General features: G+C 39.9%; 1 protein-coding gene across 1 annotated transcript in view; it reads right to left on the bottom strand.

The window, feature by feature from the left end:
- EML6 (EMAP like 6) overlaps positions 1-25,916 on the bottom strand; it is a 540,560-nt gene that overhangs the window by 462,028 nt on the left and 52,616 nt on the right. The window contains exons 2-4 of the mRNA XM_053712691.1: positions 19,272-19,431; positions 1,217-1,315; positions 159-227 (exon numbers count right to left, since the gene is read on the bottom strand). Coding sequence (XP_053568666.1) covers positions 159-227; positions 1,217-1,315; positions 19,272-19,431 — 328 coding nt within the window. The remainder of the gene's footprint in view (positions 1-158; positions 228-1,216; positions 1,316-19,271; positions 19,432-25,916) is intronic.

The raw sequence follows: 25,916 nt of genomic DNA on the forward strand, positions 1-25,916 counted from the left end.
ATGACTTTGCAGCAGTGAGAGTGCAGATAACTATTGGAATTATATATATATATATATATATATATATAATATATACATATATATTGACATCAGTTTAATAGCTGAAATGTCTATGTCTTTCTATTCATGCAACAAACTAGAAAAGGCACAACACTCACCTTTATATGTTTCACGCCACAGCTAACCAATCTGTTCGGCTGATATGGATCCCAGGAAATATCAAATATCTGTCAATACAAAAACATTACAAAGATAGTGATAAATTTGAGGAGCAGAAGGTAACGTCACATATAGGGCTGGTAATACTAATTCTAATAGCAACTTGCTAAAGCTATTCATTTACTTGAGTTTTCCTCTATTCCACTTACTGTATTAAGAGGCTGTGTTAGTACAGAGGATTTATCACCCCAGTTAAAGTGTATAATTCTGTATTGGTCACCTTTTGTTACAGAATTTGTATAGAATTATTATAATTTCCTGCAGGATTGCAATGCCCAGGGACCCATTCTTACCTCCTGAATCCCAGCTGGTGGTATCATTGTGCCCTCCTCTAGTTGGATACAGGTAGAATCAGAGCCAGGCTGGTGGTATAGTCATACCTTGCATAACACTGACTCTAATGGGCAGGGGGTGAAAAAATATAATTATAATTTACTAGCCCCACTCAATGTTACAAATAGGAAAAAGTCAAATTTCTTACTCATCCAGGACTAGGGGACTAGTAGAAAGTCTTATTTTATATTAAAAAAATTTATAAATTTCCCTCCAAGTTGCACTGAATATCCTCATTTTGGCTCCTTAACAAATCCAGAAAAATCTGTCTCCCTAATGTACTTCTTGTTCTCCAGCTGTTGAAGAGGAGTCTTTAAAAAGAAGGCTGAAGTCTACTGAGCGTGTTAATTTAATGAAGGGAATGAACATGCTTCATTCTAAAGCTTACACCTACTCCTCGTCAGCTGTCAATACATTAAGTACCAATCTGTGGATATGTAAGTACACAAAAAGTATTTCAGGAACCACTGCTCTACAGTACTTTTGTTTTGACAGCCAAATCCATCCATAGCGAGTATAACAGTGATTACATCCTTGTGGCTGTGAAACATGTAGGGGATTAACAAAAATGTTTCCTAAATGTTTGTATTATCTCCCTATTTGCCAAAGAGGGGAATGCAAGGGGTGCGATCATTTTAAGGAAAAGAGCAATATGTAAAATTACCCTATCCGAATGGCCTGTCGCCGTTGCCAAAACTTTGCCTTTCTGCCAATCCCAAATGCATACTGTGTTTTTGGCATCCAATCCCACAGAAGCCAAGCGCTAAGAAAAAATAATAAAAAAACAGAGGTTATGACAAGCTGTGTAGATGTTACCTAAACATACTAATAACTTTATCAAGTGTCTGAGTTTGGTCACAAACTACCAGAGTGCGGAATGAATATAAACATTATAACAAAAATGATAACCTTCAGAGCCTCTGAGTGGCCACATTGTAAAACAAAAAAACAATATAATAATTATGTGCACAATTTAGTTAAACATGTCCACAATTTACCCAGGCGTGCGAACAATTAAAAGGACATTAAACCCAAATGTTTTCTTTCATGATTCAGATAGAGCATGCCATTTTAATTTACTCCTATTATCAATTTTTCTTCGTTCTCTTGCTAGCTTTATTTAAAAAGCAGAAATGTGATGCATAAGAGCAGGCCCATTTTTGGTTGAGAACCTGGGTTATGCTTGCTTATTAGTGGGTAAATGTAAGCCTCTTTCTTTAATCGTACACGTTTTCTTAATTAGTTAATCAAAACCTGTTGACAAACAATAAGGCCTGCGCACACTTTCACTAATCAAACACCCTAAGTACTACAATGTGCGCTTGTGAAAGTGAAGAGAGTTACTTATGTGTAATGGTCACGCTGTATCTAAAAGGAGGACTCTGCAACTTGTTGCAAACGCTCACACTGTATGGAACAGTGCTCATCTATTCTGCAGACAATTCTGCCAATATCAAACACTTATGCTATTCTATCCGCATATTGAAATGCGCTCATGATTTTACAAATCGTATGCACATTTTATTAAATCAAAATAGTAAAACTGTGTGCATGGTTTGCTTAAAGGAACACTGAACCCAATTTTTTTCTTTCATGATTCAGATATAGCACGTAATTTTAAGCAACTTTCTAATTTACTCCTATTATCAATTTTTCTTTGTTCTCTTGCTAGCTTTATTTAAAAAGCAGGAATGTGATGCATAGGAGCCGGCCCATTTTTGGTTGAGAACATGGGTTATGCTTGCTTATTGGTGGGTAAATGTAAGCCTCCAAAAAGTAAGCACTATCCATCCAAATTAAAAAGTGTCCAAATTGCAAATGTTGAAAAAAAGAATGAAAAAAGTAGTGGTAGAAAAACAGAATTTATGCTTACCTGATAAATTACTTTCTCTTGCGGTGTATCCAGTCCACGGATTCATCCTTTACTTGTGGGATATTCTCATTCCCTACAGGAAGTGGCAAAGAGAGCACACAGCAAAGCTGTCCATATAGCTCCCCCTCTAGCTCCACCCCCCAGTCATTCAACCAAAGGTTAGGAAGAAAAAGGAGAAACCATAGGGTGCAGTGGTGACTGTAGTTTAAACAAAAAAATTTATACCTGACTTAAATGCCAGGGCGGGCCGTGGACTGGATACACCGCAAGAGAAAGTAATTTATCAGGTAAGCATAAATTCTGTTTTCTCTTGCAAGGTGTATCCAGTCCACGGATTCATCCTTTACTTGTGGGATATTCTCATTCCCTACAGGAAGTGGCAAAGAGAGCACACAGCAAAGCTGTCCATATAGCTCCCCCTCTAGCTCCACCCCCCAGTCATTCGACCAAAGGTTAGGAAGAAAAAGGAGAAACCATAGGGTGCAGTGGTGACTGTAGTTTAAACAAAAAAAATTATACCTGACTTAAATGCCAGGGCGGGCCGTGGACTGGATACACCGCAAGAGAAAGTAATTTATCAGGTAAGCATAAATTCTGTTTTCTATTGCAAGGTGTATCCAGTCCACGGATTCATCCTTTATTTGTGGGATACCAATACCAAAGCTTTAGGACACGGATGAAGGCAGGGAACAAGACAGGTACCTTAAACGGAAGGCACCACTGCTTGCAAAACCTTTCTCCCAAAAATAGCCTCTGAAGAAGCAAAAGTATCGAATTTGTAAAATTTGGCAAAAGTATGCAGTGAAGACCAAGTCGCTGCCTTACAAATAGAATGAGCAGTAATTCTTTCAGGAGGCTGCTGGCCAGCAGTCTCATAGGCCAAATGGATGATGCTTTTCAGCCAAAAGGAAAGAGAGGTAGCAGACGCTTTCTGACCTCTCCTCTCACCAGAATAGATAACAAACAAGGAAGATGTTTGTCTGAAATCCTTAGTTGCTTGTAAATAGAACTTTAAAGCACAAACTACATCAAGATTGTGTAATAGACGTTCCTTCTTCGAAGATGGATTAGGACACAGAGAAGGAACAACTATTTCCTGGTTAATATTCTTGTTAGAAACAACTTTAGGAAGAAAAACCAGGCTTGGTACTCAAAACTACCTTATCTGCGTGGAACACCAGGTAAGGTGAATCACACTGTAAGGCAGATAATTCTGAAACTCTTCTAGCAGAAGAGAAAGCTATCAAAAACAAAACTTTCCAAGATAACAACTTAATGTCTATGGAATGTAAAGGTTCAAACGGAACCCCTTGAAGAACTGAAAGAACTAAATTCAAACTCCATGGCGGAGCCACAGGTTTATAGACAGGCTTGATTCTGACTAAAGCCTGAGCAAGCGCTTAAACGTCTGGTACCTCTGCCAGAGGCTTGTGTAACAGGATAGACAAAGCAGATATTTGTCCTTTTAAGGAACTAGCTGACAATCCTTTCTCCAATCCTTCTTGGAGAAAAGACAATATCCTGGGAATCCTAATCTTACTCCATGAGTAACCCTTGGATTCACACCAACAAAGATATTTCCACCATATCTTATGGTAGATTTTCCTGGTGACAGGCTTTCTAGCCTGAATCAGAGTATCTATAACTGACTCAGAGAACCTACGCTTTGATAGAATTAAGCGTTCAATCTCCAAGCAGTCAGACGTAGAGAAACTAAATTTGGATGCTTGAACGGACCCTGCATCAGAAGATCCTGCCTCATTGGCAATGTCCATGGTGGGACAGATGACATGTCCACTAGGTCTGCATACCAAGTCCTGCGTGGCCACGCAGGCGCTATCAGAATCACCGAAGCCTTCTCCTGCTTGATTCTGGCAACCAGACGCGGGAGGGGAGGAAACGGTGGAAAAACATAAGCCAGATTGAAGGACTAAGGCGCTGCTAGAGCATCTATCAATACCGCCTTGGGATCCCGGGACCTGGACCCGTAGAGAGGAAGTTTGGTGTTCTGACGGGACACCATCAGATCCAACTCTGGAGTGCCCCAAAGCTGAGTCAGCTGGGCAAATGCCTCCGGGTGGAGTTCCCACTCCCCGGGTGAAAAGTCTGACAACTTAGAAAATCCGCCTCCCAGTTGTCTACTCCTGGGATGTGGATTGCTGAGAGATGGCAGGAGTGATCCTCCGCCCACCTGGTTATTTTGGTTACTTCCGTCATTGCTAGGGAACTCTTTGTTCCCCCCTGATGATTGACATAAACTACAGTCGTGATGAATCTGATGAATTTGGCCGCAGCTAGTTGAGGCCATGCCTGAAGAGCGTTGAATATCGCCCTCAGTTCCAGAATGTTTATTGGGAGAAGAGTTTCTTCCCGAGACCATAAGCCCTGAGCTTTCAGGGAGTCCCAGACCGCACCCCAGCCTAACAGACTGGCGTCGGTCGTTACAATGATCCATTCTGGTCTGCGGAAACATATTCCCTGAGACAGGTGATCCTGAGACAACCACCAGAGAAGAGAATCTCTGGTCTCCTGGTCCAACTGAATTTGAGGAGACAAATCTGCATAATCCCCATTCTACTGTTTGAGCATGCATAGTTGCAGTGGTCTGAGGTGTATCCGAGCAAAAGGGACTATGTCTATTGCCGCTACCATTAGTCCGATTGTCTCCATGCACTGAGCTATAGATGGCCGAGGAATGGAATAAAGAGCTCGGCAAGTAGTTAACAGTTTTAACTTTCTGACCTCCGTCAGAAATATTTTCATTTCTACCGAGTCTATCAGGGTTCCTAGGAATGGAACTCTTGTGAGGGGAGAGAGAGAACTCTTTTTTACGTTCACCTTCCACCCGTGAGACCTCAGAAAGGCCAATACGATCTCCGTGTGAGACTTGGTTCTTTGGAAAGTCGACGCCTGAATTAAGATGTCGTCTAAGTAAGGCGCCACTGCTATGCCCCGTGGTATTAGAACCGCCAGGAGGGACCCTAGCACCTTTGTGAAAATTCTGGGAGCAGTGGCCAACCCGAAAGGAAGAGCCACAAACTGATAATGCTTGTTCAGAAAGGCGAACCTGAGAAACTGGTGATGATCTTTGTGGATATATATTGACCCTCCTGGATCATTGGTAAGATTGTCCGAATGGTCTCCATCTTGAATGATGGGACTCTGAGGAATTTGTTTAGAATTTTGAGATCCAGGATTGGTCTGAAAGTTCCTTCTTTTTTGGGAACCACAAACAGGTTTGAGTAAAACCCCAGTCCTTGTTCTGCAATTGGAACTGGGTGGATCACTCCCATTGTAAGTAGATCTTCTACACAGCGTAAAAACGCCTCTTTCTTTGTCTGATCTGTAGACAGACGAGAAATGTGGAACCTTCCCCTTGGAGGAGAGTCCTTGAATTCTAGAAGGTATCCCTGGGCTACAATCTCTAATGCCCAAGGATCGTGTACATCTCTTGCCCAGGCCTGAGCGAAGAGAGAGAGTCTGCCCCCTACTAGATCCGGTCCCGGATCGGGGGCTACCCCTTCATGCTGTCTTGGTGGCAGCTGCAGGCTTTTTGGCCTGTTTACCCTTATTCCAGCCCTGGTAAGGTTTCCAGGTTGCCTTGGGCTGTGAAGCGTTACCCTCTTGCTTTGCAGCCGGAGAGGATGAAGCGGGGCCGTTCCTGAAATTGCGAAAGGAACGAAAATTAGCTTTGTTCTTTGTCTTAAAGGGCTTGTCCTGAGGGAGAGCATGGCCTTTTCCCCCGATGATATCTGAAATAATCTCTTTCAATTCAGGCCCGAAGAGGGTCTTTCCTTTGAAAGGAATGTTCAAAAGCTTGGATTTAGACGACACATCGGCCGACCAGGACTTTAGCCATAGCGCCCTGCGCGCCAAAATGGCGAAACCTGAATTTTTCGCCGCTAACTTAGCTATTTGGAAAGCGGCGTCAGTGATAAAAGAATTAGCTAGCTTTAGAGCCTTAATTCTATCCATAATTTCCTCATATGAGGTCTCCGTCTGGAGCGAGTCTTCCAGCGCCTCAAACCAGAAAGCAGCTGCAGTAGTTACAGGAATAATGCAGACAATAGGTTGGAGAAGAAAACCTTGTTGAACAAAAATTTTCTTAAGTAAACCCTCTAACTTCTTATCCATAGGGTCTTTAAAAGCACAGCTGTCTTCAATTGGTATGGTTGTGCGTTTAGCAAGTGTAGAAATAGCCCCCTCCACCTTAGGGACCGTCTGCCACAAGTCCCGCACAGGGTCAGGTATGGGGAACATTTTCTTAAAAACAGGAGGGGGAGCAAAGGGAACACCTGGTCTATCCCACTCCCTAGTAACGATATCCGCAATCCTCTTAGGGACCGGAAACGTATCCGTGTAAACAGGGACCTCTAGGTACTTGTCCATTTTACACAATTTCTCTGGGATCACCAAAGGGTCGCAGTCATCCAGAGTAGCTAATACCTCCCTAAGCAAAACGCGGAGGTGTTCTAGTTTAAATTTAAAAGCCAATGTATCTGAATCTGTCTGAGGAGGAACCCTTCCTGAATCAGAGACTTCTCCCTCAGACATCAAATCCCTCGCTCCCACTTCAGAGCGTTGTGAGGGTATATCGGATACAGCTACCAAAGCGTCAGAATGCTCATAATCTGTTCTTAAAATGGAGCTATCACGCTTTGCGGGTAACACGGGCAGTTTAGATAAGAAGGCTGTAAGAGAATTATCCATGACTGCCGCTAAGTCTTGTAATGTAAAAGTGTTAGACGCACTAGAGGTACTAGGCGTCGCTTGCGCGGGCGTAACTGGTTGTGACACTTGGGGAGAGGCAGACGGGCTACCCTCGTTACCTTCAGTCTGAGAATCATCTTGGGCCACATTGTGCAACAATATGATCTTTAAAGTGTATAGACATATCAGTACAAGTGGGACACATTCTGAGAGGGGGTTCCACCATGGCTTCTAAACACATTAAACAAGGACTTTCCTTAGTGTCAGACATGTTTAATAGACTAGTAATATATACAAGCAGGCTTGGAAATCACTTTAATCAAATAAAAAACACAATTTGAAAAAAACGTTACTGTGCCTTTAAGAGATAAAAAGAGCACACAATTTTACAAAACAGTGAAAAATGCAGCAATTCTCCTGAAATTTTCACAGTATGTACCTAAAGCCTTAATAAGATTGCACCACAAGTTTCAAAACGATTAACCCCTTAATGCCCAAACCGGAGCAGCCTAAAGCCAGCACCCGGTTAAAAATAGTACAGCACCTTGCCACAGCCTTGCTGTGGCCCTACCTGCCCTTAGGGATCAGATTTGGGGGAATATAGCTTCTATAAGGCCCTCAAACAGCAGCAGGACCCTCCATGTGAAGCAGCATGAACTTCTCTGCAATTCTAACTGCGCATCTGTGGCGCGAAATTAGGCCCCTCCCACTCTACTCCGGAGTTGTGAGGCCTAGTAAATCACTCTTAAATGACTAAAAACCAGCCATGTGGGTAATAACCCCAGAAAGAAACCCAAAAGGACTTTCAAAGTGTCTACAAACGATATTATTCTTGAATAAACAATCGATTGCCCTGAATCAGTGTCAACCAGCATAATTAGCCCTGTTATGTAAGCATTCAATTCCTTACTAAGTCTGTGAACATAGCTTATCCTCCCCTCATGGGGATATTGTCAGTCTCTTCTAGCATTATCTCAGTCTTGTCTAGAAATAAATGACTGAACATACCTCATTGCAGATTACCCTGCAAACCGTTCCCCCCAACTGAAGTTTTCTGGTACTCCTTAGTCCTGTGTGGGAACAGCAGTGGATTTTAGTTACAACATGCTAAAATCATTTTCCTCTCAGCAGAAATCTTCATCACTTTTCTGCTAGAGAGTAAATAGTACAAACCGGTACCATTTAAAATAACAAACTTTTGATTGAAGATAATAAAAACTACAATTTTAACACCACATTCACTTCCCATAGAGAGACCCTAGTGCTTAGAGCCGGCAAAGAGAATGACTGGGGGGTGGAGCTAGAGGGGAGCTATATGGACAGCTTTACTGTGTGCTCTCTTTGCCACTTCCTGTAGGGAATGAGAATATCCCACAAGTAAAGGATGAATCCGTGGACTGGATACACCTTGCAAGAGAAAATAGTTACGTGAAGCTTTGCTTGGATATTTCTTTCTGAATGGCGATGAACGGACAGCGGGGCAGCTCTCTTCAAGAATAAGCAGAATCAGTAAACATCATCCTGGGTAGGAACAAAGAAGCGCCCAATAGTGCGATAACGTAAGGACCAATAGCAATACAACTAATGAGTACACCTATATACTCACAAAGCAGGTTGCACATCCAGTGCAATACTCAGCAGATCGAGGCTTCAGAGCCGCTCGGCTGACTCTCCCACACCAGTGTAAAGGACCAAGCCATGACGAATGAGCAAGCAAACAACTTTGATTCAGATGTTAATCACAGAACAAGTATCACAGATCCAAAGAGTAAGGTGTCGGTAGAATTTTTTTTTTATTTGGTTAAAAACAATTAAAACATCATAAGAGCACAGCAACGCGTTTCTCAGCGATAGTGCCGTTTCATCAGGCTGTGTCTGGATATGCAACCTGCTTTGTGAGTATATAGGTGTACTCATTAGTTGTATTGCTATTGGTCCTTACATTATCACACTATTGGGCCCTTCTTTGTTTGTTCCTACCCAGGATGATGTTCACTATCCATGGTGCTGAACCTAATATGGTCTGGCTGCTAAAATTTACATTCCTGCTTTTAAAATAAAGATAGCAAGAGAACGAAGAAAAATTGATAATAGGAGTAAATTAGAAAGTTGCTTAAAATTTCATGCTCTATCTGAATCATGAAAGAAACAAACTGGGTTCAGTGTTCCTTTAAGCAAACCATGCACACAGTTTTACTATTTTGATTTCATAAAATGTGCATACGATTTGTAAAATCATGAGCGCATTTCAATATGCGGACAGAATAGCATAAGTGTTTGATATTGGCAGAATTGTCTGCAGAATAGATGAGCACTGTTCCATACAGTGTGAGCATTTGCCCCAAGTTGCAGAGTCCGCCTTCTCTATACAGTGTGACCATTACACATAAGTAACTCTCTTCTCTTTCACAAGCGCACATTGTAGTACTTAGGGTGTTTGGCGAAAGTGTGCGCAGGCCTTATTGTTGGTCAACAGGTTTTGATGAACTAATTAAGAAAATGTGTACGATTAAAGAAATCATGGACAGATTTTGCTAAATTGTGTGCAGAAAGATTAAAAAGAAAACTGCATGGCCACTCCAGGTTTCCATAATCATTGCATTAATATAACAAAATTATATATAACACTCAAGTGTAAGTGCAGCGGACTATAAATAACTGTTTACATTCATGATGGCTGTAGAAAATATTATTATCCTCCAACGATTGCACCATAAAATAAAAATAAATTGCATAATATAGTTTACTGGTATCACACATTGAACTACACAAGGCACATATGTCATCCGCAGAAAACATCAGAATGTTCTATAGTAACAATATATGGGTTAATCTCTTTTGGTAACTCTGCATTTCTTTATGAACACAGTAACATCCATCATAGACATGAAAAATATATAACATATTAAAACATACACCAAAAATACAAACACATCACCCTCCCACGAGATGAGTGTACTTAAAAAAATGTATTGTTTAGATAGTACCTTTATTTACCAATCCCCAGTTTTGCAAACCCAACACTGTTATATTAATACACTTTTTACTTCTGTGATTACCTAGTATCTAAGTCTCTGCAGACTAATCCCAGTTCTTTTGACAGACTTGCAGTTTAGCCAATAAGTGCTGACTCATAAATAACTCCTCAGCGTGAACACAATGTTATCTATATGAAACACATGAACTAGCACTGTCTAAGTGTGGAAAACTGTCAAAATGCAGTGAGATAATAGGCAGCCTTCAATAGTTAAGAAATTAGTTTAAGCCTACCTAAGTTTATCTTTCAAAAAAGAATACCAAGTTAACAAAGAAAATTTGATGATAAAAGTAAATTGGAAAGTTGTTTAAGATTAAATGCCCTAACAGAATCATGAAAATTTAATTTTGACTTGACAGTCCCTTTAAAGTGCAAAAAGAAAATGCTCTAATATGTTCGATGGAAGTTTTAAATCATTTTAAACATTTAGGGCCAGATTACAAGTGGATCGCTAAATATTGCTTTTATGAAAGCGATATTTGCACATATTTGCGCTCCACTGTGAAATACCAGCGCACGCTAATGTGCACTGGTTTTACAAGTTTTTAGCAATGCAAAGGCACTTCCATAGGCTCTTATGAGAGCCTCATTCTAATGCTGTCAGAGACAGCATCAGAAGCTAAGCGCAGCGAAGGGGGTAAGTCGCGCAGCGATGGCAGCAAATTTAAATATATATGTATATGATTATATACATATAAATGTATGTGTTACTATGTGTATATACACATATTAACACATAAATATATATGTATGTATATAATCTTAATACACACAAGAGGAAACCCAAACAGAAAGCCAAACAGCCACTCCTGGCTATAGTGTGGTAATAGGACCCAAAATGCAAAAGTTCACTCGACGCTATGTTTCATCAGTAAAACATAGAGGAAGGGAGATATAAAGTCACTCACCACACTCTTCAGAGCCAAATACAAACACCAGCGTTGCCGATTAGTACAGCTACTCCTGTGCCGCACACAAAGACACCGGCTCCAAATCGCGCGGCTCACAGGGTTTGCGCTGGATGGCTCAATATGGAGGTGTGGGCTATGATGTCATCGATACTCCACCAATGGAATACACTCCTCTTCGAAAGAAACACAGCCGTTCGGGTCCGCTTCAAAACTCAGCAACAGCTGATGTGTCGGGTAATACTGGAGAAGAAGGTTATGCAAAGGAGATTCCGACATCCATCAGTAGTAAAAGTATAAGTCTTTATTCAGTTCTTTAAAACCAGAACACAGCAAACATATGTCAAGTCAGACTGCGCCCAAGTCTGACTTGACATATGTTTGCTGTGTTCTGGTTTTAAAGAATTGAATAAAGGCTTCTACTTTTACTACTGATGGATGTCGGAATCTCCTTTGTATAACCTGTATATAATCATATACATATATATTTAGTGGAAACACACAGTTCCCATAGACCGCAATGTAAAGGCACTTTTCACTCCCAACAACTTTACCCCCAAAATACTGCCTAGTGCAGTTATTTTATTTAAAAATATAGATGCTGCTATTTTAATAGAATACATTAGACTGTACTTTGGAGGCATTTGGGGCACATTTATAAAATTAACCAGAGATGAGATGATCATCATGTGATCTCTGGTTAATTTTATAAGCGCTAATTGCTACCGCGAGCTTGCGGTAGCAATAACTAGCCACTTGTAATGGCTGATTAATTATCGAGCAATAATTTAGCGCTCCACTTATAATCTAGCCATTATTGTTTATGCAGATCTCCTTAAACACAGTGCTTAATTGCTGATTTATAATATGCATATATACAAAAAAAAATCCCTTAAACATCCATTAAATAACTTACTATAGTTGAGTTTATTTTTGGTAAAAATATTTAACACAATCAACTTAACTGATTTTACTGTAGGTCTGAATTGTAATTTGCTTCAATTGAAAATGTATCCAATGAACTGCAAGAGTTATACATGCATTTCTAAAATAGAACTACTGCTTGAATTTAAATCATGGCAGTAAACCTATTGTATCGTAACAATCTGTAAATTGTAGCAAAGAAAGCCCTCAAGGATTATAATAAATATGTAAGTAACCTGAAATATTAATTAATTTACCCAAGAGCATAAGCCACATAACAAAGCTATTTAGAACTAATGCATTATTTACGAATATTGCGACAGGTGCAACATGGCGTTATACATTTCTAATGGATTATATATCAAGAGCAATGGATCATTTTGTTTTAAAGGTAATGTTCTGTTATTACAAAACACTCAAGTAAAAGCTTGGGACACCTGGTTAGTAGATATAAAAGGACTATTCTAATGCAGTTTTGGGAGATCTGAAGAAGAGAGATTTAAGAGAACAAATAAAGATAGAAGAAAATGTTCCCACTCAGAGTACGGTCGCCTTTCCGAGACAAGTACACTCACTATGTTTATACAAATGATTCCAGATTTTGTCTACAATTTGGAATTTAGACATGAACGCCTTGCTTATATGCCTAGAGAGAAACAGCTGCACCTTACTGACTCGGCTCATAAGAGTTGGAAAGTATAGTTGGGGTTGGTTGTTCCCCTTAGCTCTTTTGGGACTGGACGGTATTTCAGACAATGGTCAGAGTGAAAAGCCACAAAATACACAGTACTGTGCAAAAGTCTTAGGCCACCATTAGATTTGTTATTTTAGCAAATGTTTAAATGACCATCCATATTTATTTTTCAGTCTCTTTTTTAAGATACAAACAGAAAATATGGGAAATATGTACACAAAATATTAAAAAAAACAAAATTTTCAGAACAAGATGGCTTCTTCAGGCAAGTGTCAGTATTTAATGTGACCTCCCTCGGCAAAGCACATCTTGAGCTCTCTTAGGGAGTTTGTCCTGAAGTTTTCTGAAGTAATCTTCTAGTATATTATACCAGGCTTCTTTCAGCACTTCCCAGAGTTCTTCTTTAAATTTAGGTAGTCTTTTATTTCTCTCTGTCCAAGTGATCCCATGACTGTCAGTGTTTTATCAGCTGTTTTTCTCTCCAAATAGGATTTCACTGCACTAGCAGTATGCTTGGGATTGTTATTAAAAATAAAACCATTCCCAATCAGGTGAATTCCAGAAGGAATGGCATGATGAATTAAAGGGACAGTCTAGTATAAATTAAACTTTCATTGTTCAGATAGGACTTTTAATTTTAATCAACTTTCCAATTTACTTTTATCATTAAATTTGCTTTTTTCTCTTGGTATTCTTAGTTTAAACTAAACATAGGTAGGCTCATATGCTAATTTCTAAGCCTTTGAGGGCTGCCTCTTATCACATGCTTTTTAAATCTCTTTTCAACACAAAGAGACAGAAAGTACACGTGGGCCATATAGATAACACTGTGTTCAGGCACAGGGGGTAATTTAAGATTTAGCACAAAACAATGCTAAGTTTAAGACAATAGATAATAAACAGTCACAGTCATGTGATCAGGGGGCTGGAAGAAGGTTCCTAGATACAAGGTAATCACAGAGGTAAAAAGTATATTAATATAACTTTGTTGGTTATGCAAAACTGGGTAATGGATAATAAAGGGATTATCTATCTTTTAAAACAATAACAATTCTATGGTAGACTGTCCCTTTAAAACCTGTCTGTACTTTTCAGCATTCATGACCCATCAATTCGGACAATATTGCCAACACCACTGGAAGAAATGCAGCCCAAAACAAGGACAGCCCCATCCACCCGGTTTCACTGAAGGCCGCAAGCACTCATTCTTCCATCTCTCTCTAACTCTTCTTCTCACATATTGTCGACGTTTGGACACAAAAATTTAAAACTTGGGCTTTAGCATATCTTAGCCTTTTCCCCCTGTTTCCCCCCCTCCAAAAAAAGTGCTACCCTTCCACAAAGTCCATTCCTGATCAAGCTTCTTTGGACTGTAGAACAGTCAACTTGGCATCCTGATGAAGCTGCCAGATACTGAGCCAGGTCCTTGCTGGACTTCTTCCGGTCTCTCAAAAAAGAAACTCTGAGAAACTTCCATTCCATTTTTTGTTCTTGACCTCTCCTGGTTCTTCAAATTTCTTTATAACAGCTTGAATACCACATTTCGAGTATCCAGTTTGTTTTCTGATTTCCCTTTGATAGTGGCCTTGCTGATTCAAAAGTATGAATTTATGTCTGTCAAATTCTACGATCTTTGGCATTTTAAATTGACTGATGTGATTGAAAGTTGGTATTATTATAAATCTTCCAATAAATTAAACTCATACCACATGTGTATGTAATGCTTAAGAATGTCTTGCACATCAGTCATTTTGGCATGAAATAGTAGGACAAATACAGGTTTTAGCAATGACATTAATTAGGGTTCCATTACATTTGGGTTTACGAGAGACAGGTTTCTGCTATTGCTCAAGTGTAACGGGAGGTCACACTAAATACTTGCCACCTTATTTTTTTTAATTTTATTTATTTTCTGTTTTTTAATACTGCATACAAATATCCTGTATTTTCTGGTTGTATTCTAATGAAGATACTGAGAAATAATTATATATAGTCATTATACCATTGCTAAAACAACAAATGTAATGGTGGCATAAGACTTTTGCACAGTACTGTATTTCCTCTGTGTAAGGCACAATAAACAAAAAGAGACAGCATCCATCCCATTACAAGGACAGACATTTTCTATGTATCTTTTTTGAAGAGTAGACTTAGGAGCAGCAATGTGCTACTAGGAGTCAGGGGTGGACTGGGCTTGGGGGCAATTACCCCACGGCCGGACACAATGAGTAAATTAGGGCCAGTACAGAGAAACAGGACACAGTGAGAGACTCAATCACAACCACATGTCCCCCAGTTCAGTCATGCAGTTACAGAGCAGAAGATTGCTTCAGCTGCTGTGCTTACTAAAAATATTTCCTCTTTCACAGACAAGTGCTGCGGGCATTTTCACAGATCCCACATGGGATAGTTTGTGATTGGCTGTAATGCCCGCTGGAGGTATTACTGAAAAAGGCAATTACATGCCGGTGGAAGAGTTCTTGGTCAGGCGTTGCCATGCTAGGGAAGGAGAAGTCTGTGCTATTGAAGAATGTCTGCCTGGCTCAGCCTGTTTGGCATGTCTGTGAGAACGTGGTGTAACTGGAATGTGGGGCAGGCACGTACACAGCCAGGGTGAGAGCTAGGAGTACAAAGCTGTACAGCATTACTTGTGGAAAGTTTAGGACCTAGTGTAACACTAGCCAGCTAACTTTGCATAATAGGATGATAAAACGTATATTATTATGTATTTTATCGTCAAGTAATACTCTACAACAGTGTACCCCTAGCTGTCACCCTGGATGTGCATGAGCTAGCCCCGCACCACAAGGTGAACATGCAGGATAAACAGCGCTCTCACAGACAAGCCAAACACGCTCAGCCAGGTGGACATTCTTCAATAACACAGACTTCTCTTTCCCTAGCTATTGCTAGCTATAACCGCATATAAAAAAAAAGGTAAATTCATTAATCACTGAGGCATATGACAGGAATGTAAATGTTACTAGTTAATTTTAGGGAACTTTTGGTGTGTTTGTCCTTTTCTATATTGGCAGTCACCTGTATGTATATTGTTTTCAGTTCCTTTTACAAGTACTTTTACATCAGCCTTCATACCCAGCCCTAGAGAAGAGCCAAGTGCTGTAGTAGTGGCTGAAGTCACTGAGGTATGGGCCGTACCAGTGGAGATGTGTGTTGTCATGGTTACAGGGTCACATACCGCTACACGCTCAGCTACACGGTCAGCTAGGCGAACATTTGTCAATAACACAAACTTCTCCTTCCCTAGCCGAGCAACGTCTTTAACAGCCAAAACGAATGCAAAATTTGTGGCAGACAGTGCAGTATCTTTAGTCCAGCATTTAGTATGGACAGCTGTTTCCGACAAAATCAGTGTATGTTGCTGCTCTGTTATGAATATTTTGTATTTTTCAATACTGTATATGTATGTGTATAAAAGTTATTTAACTTGCTCACAAACTTGGCAAGCCCTAGACTAGGGGGAAGAGGGTGAAAGTGCTCAGTGACTACTGAGGTAAGCTATGCCTGGTCTGCAGACTGCTGTTCTTTTCCAATTTTGCAGCTTTTAGATTTTTTGGGAATATATATATATATTATATAACACGGAAATGGACTGCAGAACAAAATTATTAACACAACATACAGAAAGTCTGGCACTCTCTAAAAATTGAAGCGTTAGTTACATTTCATTTCAGTATTTTGTATGTGTCTATTTTGCAGAAGAGTGAAAGACTTTCTGTATGTTATATATTATAAATATATATATATATATACTGTATGCTTGGAAACACAAATTGCTAATCAGCCAATCACATGGCAAAAACGCAATGCATTTAGGCATATAGACGTGGTGAAGACGACTTGCTGAAGTTCAAACCGAGCATCAGAATGGGGAAGAAAGGGGATTTAAGTGACTTTGAACGTGGCATGGTTGTTGGTGCAAGACGGGATGGTCTGAGTATTTAAAAAACTGCTGATCTACTGGGACTTTCACACACAAGCATCTCTAGGGTTTACAGAGAATGGTCCGAAAAAGAGAAAATATCTAGTGAGCGGCAGTTGTGCGGACGAAAATGCCTTGTTGATGTCAGAGTTCAGAGGAGAATGGGCAGACTGGTTCGAGATGATAAAAAGGCAACAGTAACCGAGGTAATCACTCGTTACAACCAAGGTATGCCGAATACCATCTCTGAACGCACAACATGTCGAACCTTGAAGCAGATGGGCTACAGCAGCAGAAGACCACACCCGGTGCCACTCCTGTCAGCTAAGAACAGGAAACTGAGGCTACAATCCGCACAGGGTCACCAAAATTGGACAAAAGAAGATTGGAAAAAACGTTGCCTGGTCGGATGAGTCTCGATTTCAGCTATGACATTCAGATAGTAGGGTCAGGATTTGGCGTAAACAACATGAAAGAATGGATTCATCCTGCCTTGTATCAACGGTTCAGGCAGGGGGTGGTGGTGTAATGGTGTGGGGATATTTTCTTGGCACACTTTGGGCCACTTAGTACCCATTGAGCATCATTTAACGCCACAGTCTACCGGAGTATTGTTGATGACGATGTCCATCCGTTTATGACCACAGTGTACCCATCTTCTGATAGCTACTTCCAACAGGATAATGCACCATGTCACAAAGCTCAAATCATCTCAAACTGGTTTCTTGAACATGACAATGAGTTCACTGTACTCCAATGGCCTCCACAGTCACCGGAACATCTTTGGGATGGGGTTGCACAGGAGATTTGCATCATGGATGTGCAGCCGACAAATCTGCAGCAACTGCTTGATGCTATCATGTCAATATGGACCAAAATGTCTGAGGAATGTTTCCAACACCTTGTTGAATCTATGCCACTAAGGATTAAGGCAGTTCTGAAGGCAAAAGGGGGTCCAACCCGGTACTAGCAAATTTTACCTAATAAAGTGGCCGGTGAGTGTAAATATATTCAGATAACAATTTTAGTATTGTGTATTTTTAATATATATATATATGTGTATGTATATATATATATATATATATATATATATATATATATAGACACACAAACTCAAATATTACGTTTTAATGGAGTAGATTTGCCATATCTGGGCCCTTGCATTGTACTTGCCTGTTGGGCCATAATTTGCCTGTCCCCAACTGCTAGAAATCAACTGAACACATTTAATGAGAAAAGGCATATCTAAGAAGACACCAATCAGCAGCTAGGTCCCAGCAGTGCATTGCTTCCCCTGAGCCTACCTAGGTATGCTTTTCAACAAAGAACAAAGGATGCCAAGTGAACAAAGAAAATTTGATAATAGAAGTAAATTGGAAAGTTGTTTAAATCATCAAAGTTTTATTTTTACTTTACTGTCCCTTTAAGGGATTTGCCAAAGCAATATTTACGCTCCACTTTGCAATACCTTGCGTTCGCATTGCTAAGAAGCATTGCGCTCACGAAAGCGTGCTTCCATAGTCCCCAATGGTAGCGCAGCGAAGGGGGGTATGTCCACCTCCTTCTGGATTTGTTCTACCTCCTGATGGCTTTTTAACAAAATTTGAATAAAGACTTTTAATCTGATGGATCGCTTACCTCCTTTGTTATTCATATACATATATATTTACAGGGAACAAACAGTTTCCATAGACCACAATGTAAAGGTACTTTTCAGTTCTGTATTTTTTACTTACAACACACAGCTGCCAACTTTAACCCCCAAAAACAAAGTACAGTGATTTTTTTTTTGTTTGTTTTTTATTTATTGTGCACCCGCAAACAGGCGAATTTGCCCATTTGCGGGCACACAATAAATTAATGCTCCACTTGTAATTTAGTCCTAAATAAGCACTCATTTTGCCAGCTTTGTTCGTTCTCGGTTGAGTGCTCTTCATTATATTTATATAGTTTTGGAAAATGTCATGAACCAAAAAGGAGTTATTATCATAATTGGTACTAGCTATAACTATGTCTGCATGAGTGATACTGGTATGCTGTGCAATATCTACTTAGAATCTCTTAATTCTTACATTCCAGTTAGTTACATTATATCAAAATCGCTTTGTTATGTCACTTTGGCTTACCGCGCTTTTCAGTCTATGATATCATCTAACAGCTCCTTCTCTTTATTTGCTTTCTGCATTAAATACAAATGAGATCATTTCATGCAAGTAACTGATTTGCACAATAAGTATCAATAACTATTACAATGTTTATTTTACATATGGCTGGTGGTAGCACTCTCAACCCGATCCAAATTCCACAGCAAATGGAGACAAACAGAACACCTAAAAGTAACAGGGATAGATCCAGCTTCACTTGTGATTAGATGGAAGTTCAGCTGAGGGACTTTGAACGACCCAGCATACATGAGTATCACTTTATGTGAGTGTTAATCGTTCTGCTCTTTCCATCTGTCGCCTTCTTGCTTTGCCTATTTTTGCAAAGTTTCAGTAAATTGATAAAACACTAATAAAATGTAATTGGTGTACTTGCAATAAGTTTAGTGACAAAATAAATCTACATTTTGCACTCACACTATAGACTTAAAATGAAAATTATTATCCAAACTGTAATTTGATACTAACCTGTCCATCCGAATCAAATGCCAATCCCGCTACGCCATGCGTGTGCACGTCTTTCAGAATAGAAACTGTTTGAACTGTGTATGAATCCCATATACATATGAAAGGGTCTTTTCCCACTTGTCCTGTGGCAACCAGGGTTCTATCAGGATGTAATGCAAGGCTGAAAAGAGAAATAAACCAGTATATTACACTGTATCCTCAATGTCAATATCTTAGTAAGAACTGTTAGCAGCAGCTTTTATTACTAAAGATTTATTACAACTTAACACATTAGGTTGCAGGATTTGCCTTAGCTGAGTGTAAGATTAAAACCCATAAAGCCTGTTATGTATCTTGTATGGTATCTTTCTCTATGTCCTATTGGAAGACTGCGAGCACATTCAGAGTAAAACCACTTTACCACTTATGTTTAAATTATTTTTATTAAGTTATAAGTGTGTCATTTTACAATAACTGGTGAATAGAATACAAAACATTTAAGTAATTTCCAAGTATAATACAGAGTCATTACCAGTAGGATTCTTATTGCTAACTTTGCATTCTTACCTCTTTATCTTGGAGAGAGAGAGGTTACCAGTTATATCTAGCTCCAATTCTTATAATAGCAAAATAAATTGTATGATTGTAGACAATGAGGCCCATTTATCAAGCTCTGAATGGAGCTTGAGGGCCCGTGTTTCTGGCCAGCCTGCAGGCTCGCCAGAAACAGCAGTTATGAAGCAGCGCTGCTCCATAACCCTGTCCACCTGCTCTGAGCAGGCGGACAGAGATCGCCACAATTCAACCCGATCGAGTACGATCGGGTTGATTGACACCCCCTGCTTTGGCCGCGAATCTGCAGTGGGCGGCGTTGCACCAGCAGCTCACAAGAGCTGCTGGTGCAATGCTGAATACGGAGAGCGTATTGCTCTCCGCATTCAGCGAGGTCTGTCGGACCTGAGCCGCACTGTCGAATCAGGTCCCACAGACCTTTAATAAATAGGCCTCAATGTCTAGAAGGTGATGTATCAGGGGCGGAACTAACGGTGATGCAGAGGTCGCGAAAGCGACCGGGCCCAGAAGGTCCCACCCTCAGAGGGACCCCAAGTTACTTAAGCTGTCAGCACATGAAAAAGTTTATTTTTTATTTTGTTTTGTTTTGTTTCAAGAATTCCAAAACTTTCTTTGACCCACTACTTTGCTAGTTTGACCTGGGGCTGGGGCTGGGGCTGCGGCTGCCTGTGTTACAATACTGAGTCTGACAAGCTAAGAGGGAGATCGGAGGCTATTGGCGCAGCGCAGTTCAGCCACCAGGAAATTCCAAATTTGTCTACTTTGGCGCGCAGCTCCTCCTGACTGACTGCATGTTTAGTCTAGTTAGCAGGAGGCTGCAGCACGGCTGCCGGCAGTGAGACAATGACTGGAGTCCTGGCCGGCACTTGCAGAGGCAGCACTGAGGTAGGGGCCAGGTGAAGCATGCAGCAGACACTTAGCTCAGGCTGAGAGGGGCCGATGGAGGCCGAAAATATTTCTTACTTGTGTCGCATTGGAGTACCGGCACTTGCAGAGGCAGCACTGAGTTGAGGTAGGGGCCAGACGAAGCATGCAGACGGTTAGCGCAGGCTGCCTGGGACTTTAGTGTCCAGAAAAAAAATGTTTTCTCCTAGCTCTTAATAGTATTAACTGGACATTATTTTTGTTATTTTGCCTAGTGTGACAATTACACGTTTTGCCTAGTGTGACACTTTGTTGGGATCAACGTTTTAAAAAATGTTTTGGAAATCCAGTGACATTTTTATGTCACCATTATTAGTATGACATTTTTATGTGTGCCAAAATGTTTGTCCTTGTGCTGTGTCACAATCTGGCACTACCCTGTGCTGTGTGGCACACACTTTGGCAATGTTCCTGTGTTGTGTGACACATTTGGTCACTGTCCCTGTGTTGTATAACATCCTCTGGCATTGTCCCTGTGCTGTGGCACTCTCTGACACTGCTCTTGTGTGTGACATATTTTGTAGTCCCTGATTAGTGTGACACTCTTTGGCAATGTCCCTGTACTTTGTATCTGTAACAATGTGACAATCTCTCTGTGACTGTTACTATTTAAAAGACATCACTATTGGGAAGGGCACCAAATCTGAATGATACAAAGCTTTTATTAGTACACTAAAATCTTGATATGATCAGGTGCTGCAGTCTGACATGGCTGTACCTTTGTATGTCCTCAGAGATGACAGCCTGTCTGTCCCTGCCCCGTATGACTGCTACTGTCCCGTGTAATTAATACTGTGTGTGTTACTGCTATTAGTTTTCTAAACATTATTAACATTATTATTTTTTTACTGTGTTACATGTTTTTTTAAATGTTTAAAAATCACATTTTTTGGTGTGTGTGTGTGGGGGGGGGGGCCCTTCATGGATTCTTGCACCGGGGCCCTGATGTTTCTAGTTACGCCTCTGTGATGTATGTCAACACAAATTTAACAAAAGTAAAGAGAGGAGAAAAAAGAACTAAGAGAAGGAGAGAAGAGAAAGGAAAAGAGGGCAGGAGGAGGACGTTGTCTCCCCGGATGATCAGGTTATAAGGGGGCATATGTTTGCCGAAGTCTCATGGTTATCTTTATGTACAAAAATCATATGTTGAATGCTATATGGAAAGTCTAATGAAGAGGGTGGGAAAGTTTCTTTATTTAGGGCTATATAATATTATATTGTGTCAATTGTTAACATGTAGCATCCAATAAAGCCATGTCTTTTGAAAGTTGTCTGGTGTTTTGTAGCCAAGCTACTTGTTTTGAGATTTTATAGATGAATGTTATTCTACCCATGTGGGGGCTCTTTCTTTCCAGCATCTTGAAAAGCATATTCTTGTAGCTGTACAGGTGATTCTTAAGAATTGATTAATATGGGTATTATATTTAGGGATCCTTTCATACCACTTTACCACTTATAAATACATTATTAAAGGGCAGGTAAATGTAATTTGTTTTTCTTCTGATGTACATACTGTTTCCTGAGGCTGAGTCTTCATCTCATCCTCTTCTGACGACGTTGACTGAAGAATGAATGTTTCTTTAAATGACGTCATCCAAGATGGTGTCCCTTTAATTCCGATTGGCTGATAGAATTCTATCAGCCAAACGGAATTCAAGGGACGCCATCTTGGATGACGTCACTTAAAGGAACCTTAATTCTTCAGTCGCCGTCATCAGAAGAAGATGCTCCACGCCGGATGTCTTGAAGATGGAGCCGCTCCGCGCCGGATGGATGAAGATAGAAGATGCCGTCTGGATGAAGACTTCTGCCATCTGGAGGACCACTTCTTGCCACTTGGATGAAGACTTCTCCGGGCTTCGTTGAGGACTTCTTGCCGCTTGGATGAAGACTTCTACCGCTTCGTTGAGGATGGATGTCGGGTCTTCAAAAATTGTAAGTGGATCTTCGGGGGTTAGTGTTAGGTTTTTTTAAGGGTTTATTGGGTGGGTTTTATTTTTAGCTTAGGGTTTTGGGCAAGGAAAAAGAGCTAAATGCCCTTTTAAGGGCAATGCCCATCCAAATGCCCTTTTCAGGGCAATGGGGAGCTTAGGTTTTTTTAGTTAGGATTTTATTTGGGGGGTTTGGTTGTGTGGGTGGTGGGTTTTAATATTGGGGGGTTGTTTGTATATTTTTTTACAGGTAAAAGAGCTGATTTCTTTGGGGCAATGCCCCGCAAAAGGCCCTTTTCAGGGCCATTGGTAGTTTATTGTAGGCTAGGGTTTTTTTTATTTTGGGGGTGCTTTTTATTTTGATAGGGCTATTAGATTAGGTGTAATTAGTTTAAATATTTGATAATTTGTTTTTTATTTTGTGTAATTTAGTGTTTGTTTTTCTTTGTAATTTAGTTAATTGTATTTAATAAATGTAATTGATTTAATTGTAGTGTAAGGTTAGGTGTTAGTGTAAGACAGGTTAGGTTTTATTTTACAGGTAAATTTGTATTTATTTTAACTAGGTAGTTAGTAAATAGTTAATAACTATTTACTAACTAGTCTACCTAGTTAAAATAAATACAATCTTGCCTGTGAAATAAAAATAAAACCTAAGCTAGATACAATGTAACTATTAGTTATATTGTAGCTAGCTTAAAGGGACAGTATACACTCATTTTCATATAACTGCATGTAATAGACACTACTATAAAGAATAAGATGCACAGATACTGATATAAAAATCCAGTATAAAACTGTTTAAAAACTTACTTAGAAGCTTCCAGTTTAACTCTGTTGAAAAGGCAGCTGGAAAGCCCACTGCAAGTAGGAAATAAAACCCTCCCCCCCTCCCTTCTTTTGCATATAAAAAGACCCTTTACACAAACAGGAGCAAGCTGGAGAAGGTAGCTGACGGTATTCACATAAAACTTTGTGGCTTGGTTAGGAGTCTGAAAATCAGAGCAATGTTATTTAAAAATAAGCCAAACTATACATTTTTTGTAAAAAAAAAAAAAACTTTATGGGCTATATAAATAGATCATCTACAAAACATTTATGCAAAGAAAAAATTAGTGTATAATGTCCCTTTAAGGTTTATTTTACAGGTAAGTATTTAGTTTTAAATAGGAATTATTTAGTTATTAATAGTAGGTTTTATTTAGTTTTAGTTTAATTACATTCAAGTTAGTGGGTGTTAGGGTTAGGTTTAGGGGTTAATACCTTTAGTATAGTGGCGGCAACGTTGGGGGCGGCAGATTAGGGGTTAATAAGTGTAGGTAGGTGGCGGCTATGTCGGGGGCGGACGATTAGGGGTTAATAATTGTAATGTAGGTGGCGGCGACATTGGGGGCGGCAGATTAAGGGTTAATAAGTGTAGGTAGGTGTCGGCAACATTGGGGGCAGCAGATTAGGGGTTAATAAGTGTAATGTAGGTGGCGGCGACATGGGGGGGCAGCAGATTAGGGGTTAATAAGTGTAGGTAGTTGGCGGCGACATTGGGGGCAGCAGATTAGGGGTTAATAAGTGTAATGTAAGTGGCGGTGACTTTGGGGGCGGCAGATTAGGGGTTAATAAGTGTAATGTAGGTGTCGGCGATGTTGGGGGCAGCAGATTAGGGGTGTTTAGACTCTGGGTTTGTGTTAGGGTGTTAGGTGTAAACATAGCCTTTCTTTCCCCATAGGAATCAATAGGGCGTCGTTACGGAGCTTTACGCTGGCTCTCAATGGCTCTCCCCATTGATGAAAAAAGAAAGTGATTCCCTTGTCCTCTGTGAAACAGACACAAGAGCTGTGATCCTTAAAAATAGTAACTTTATTTGTATTCCATAAAACAAGACTGGTGCTCCAACAATGTTAAAAAAGTAACTGCTTATTTACCCGAAAATCACCAATTTTTTACTGCAGCACCGTCTCTATCACCAGCTGCTTGTTGCATTTGTAACGGCCCAGGTTATAGCTCCTTAAACCCATTACAATTGTCCAACAACACTTGGTCCATTTTCTTTTTCATCATTTTGAATATCTCCCCATTGATGTATATGGGGAAATCGTGCATGAGCACATAAAACCAGCTCACTGCAGCGCCGGTATTGAAGTGCGGTATGGAGCTCAATTTTGCTTTACGCTGCAATATTGCCTGCTAACGCCGGGTTTTTGTAAACCTGTAATAGCAGCGCTATAGGGAGGTGAGCGGTGACAATAACTTGCAAGTTAGTACCGAGCAGCTCTTACCGCAAAACTCGTAATCTAGCCGATTGAGATTGTAATATAAAATGTTTTATCATGTATAGTGAAAAAAATTGCAATATACTTTCATTACTAATTTTCTCCATTTTTCTGGAATTTAAATATGAAAATTGTGGGATTTCCCCTCATTTACTCTCTATTAGTCGGGTAGCGCACATATTACAAGTTGAAAGTAGAAAGTTCTCGCTCATTCAAAAAACGCCAACGTTTTTGGACATTAAAGGGACAGTCCAGTCTAATCAAAATTAATCTTTCATGATTTAGATAGGACATAAAATTTTAAACAACTTTTCAATTTCATTTTATCATCAAATTTGCTTTGTTCCTTTGGTATTCTTTGTTGAAAGCTAAACCTAGGTAGGCTCATTTGCTAATTTTTAAGCCTTTTTGACAGCAAGACAGCACCTAATCAGTTTTTAATTATATTTTAATTTGTAGATTTTATGTGAGCAAGCCTGTATTTTATTTAATTCAATTGTATTATATGTTCTATTTATAAATTAAAAGGTTATTATTTGCGTCAGTGGTCCTCTCTAGCATTAGCGCTGAAGGTGATTTTCTATATTCAATTGTGATTTTTTTTTTAAACAGTGTTTGGGGCCAGTATTCCATCACCCTGATTTGAGAGATTCCCCAGGGCAGACCTAGTTTTCTTATAAAGGGATAGCAAGGTTAATGTTGAAATGTGCATTGGAATATTTCAAATTTAAAAAGAAGCATTTTTTGCATTATACTTTGATGAACAAAAATGCTTCTAGAAAAAGTTATCACCGTTTCAGTGGCATACACACATATGCTATGTGTGACACGAGGACCTCAATGCCTGCTAATAGAGCTGGTGGTTGTGTGTATTGCATCAGTGAAGACTTAATTTGTGTTATATAAGGCACCACTGACTCTCTGAGAAAGTCTGGTGTTGAATGTTGGGCACACAGCCCACACACAGCATA

The sequence above is a fragment of the Bombina bombina genome, chromosome 4, assembly GCF_027579735.1.
Source record: "Bombina bombina isolate aBomBom1 chromosome 4, aBomBom1.pri, whole genome shotgun sequence".
NCBI classification, from domain to species: Eukaryota; Metazoa; Chordata; class Amphibia; order Anura; family Bombinatoridae; genus Bombina; species Bombina bombina.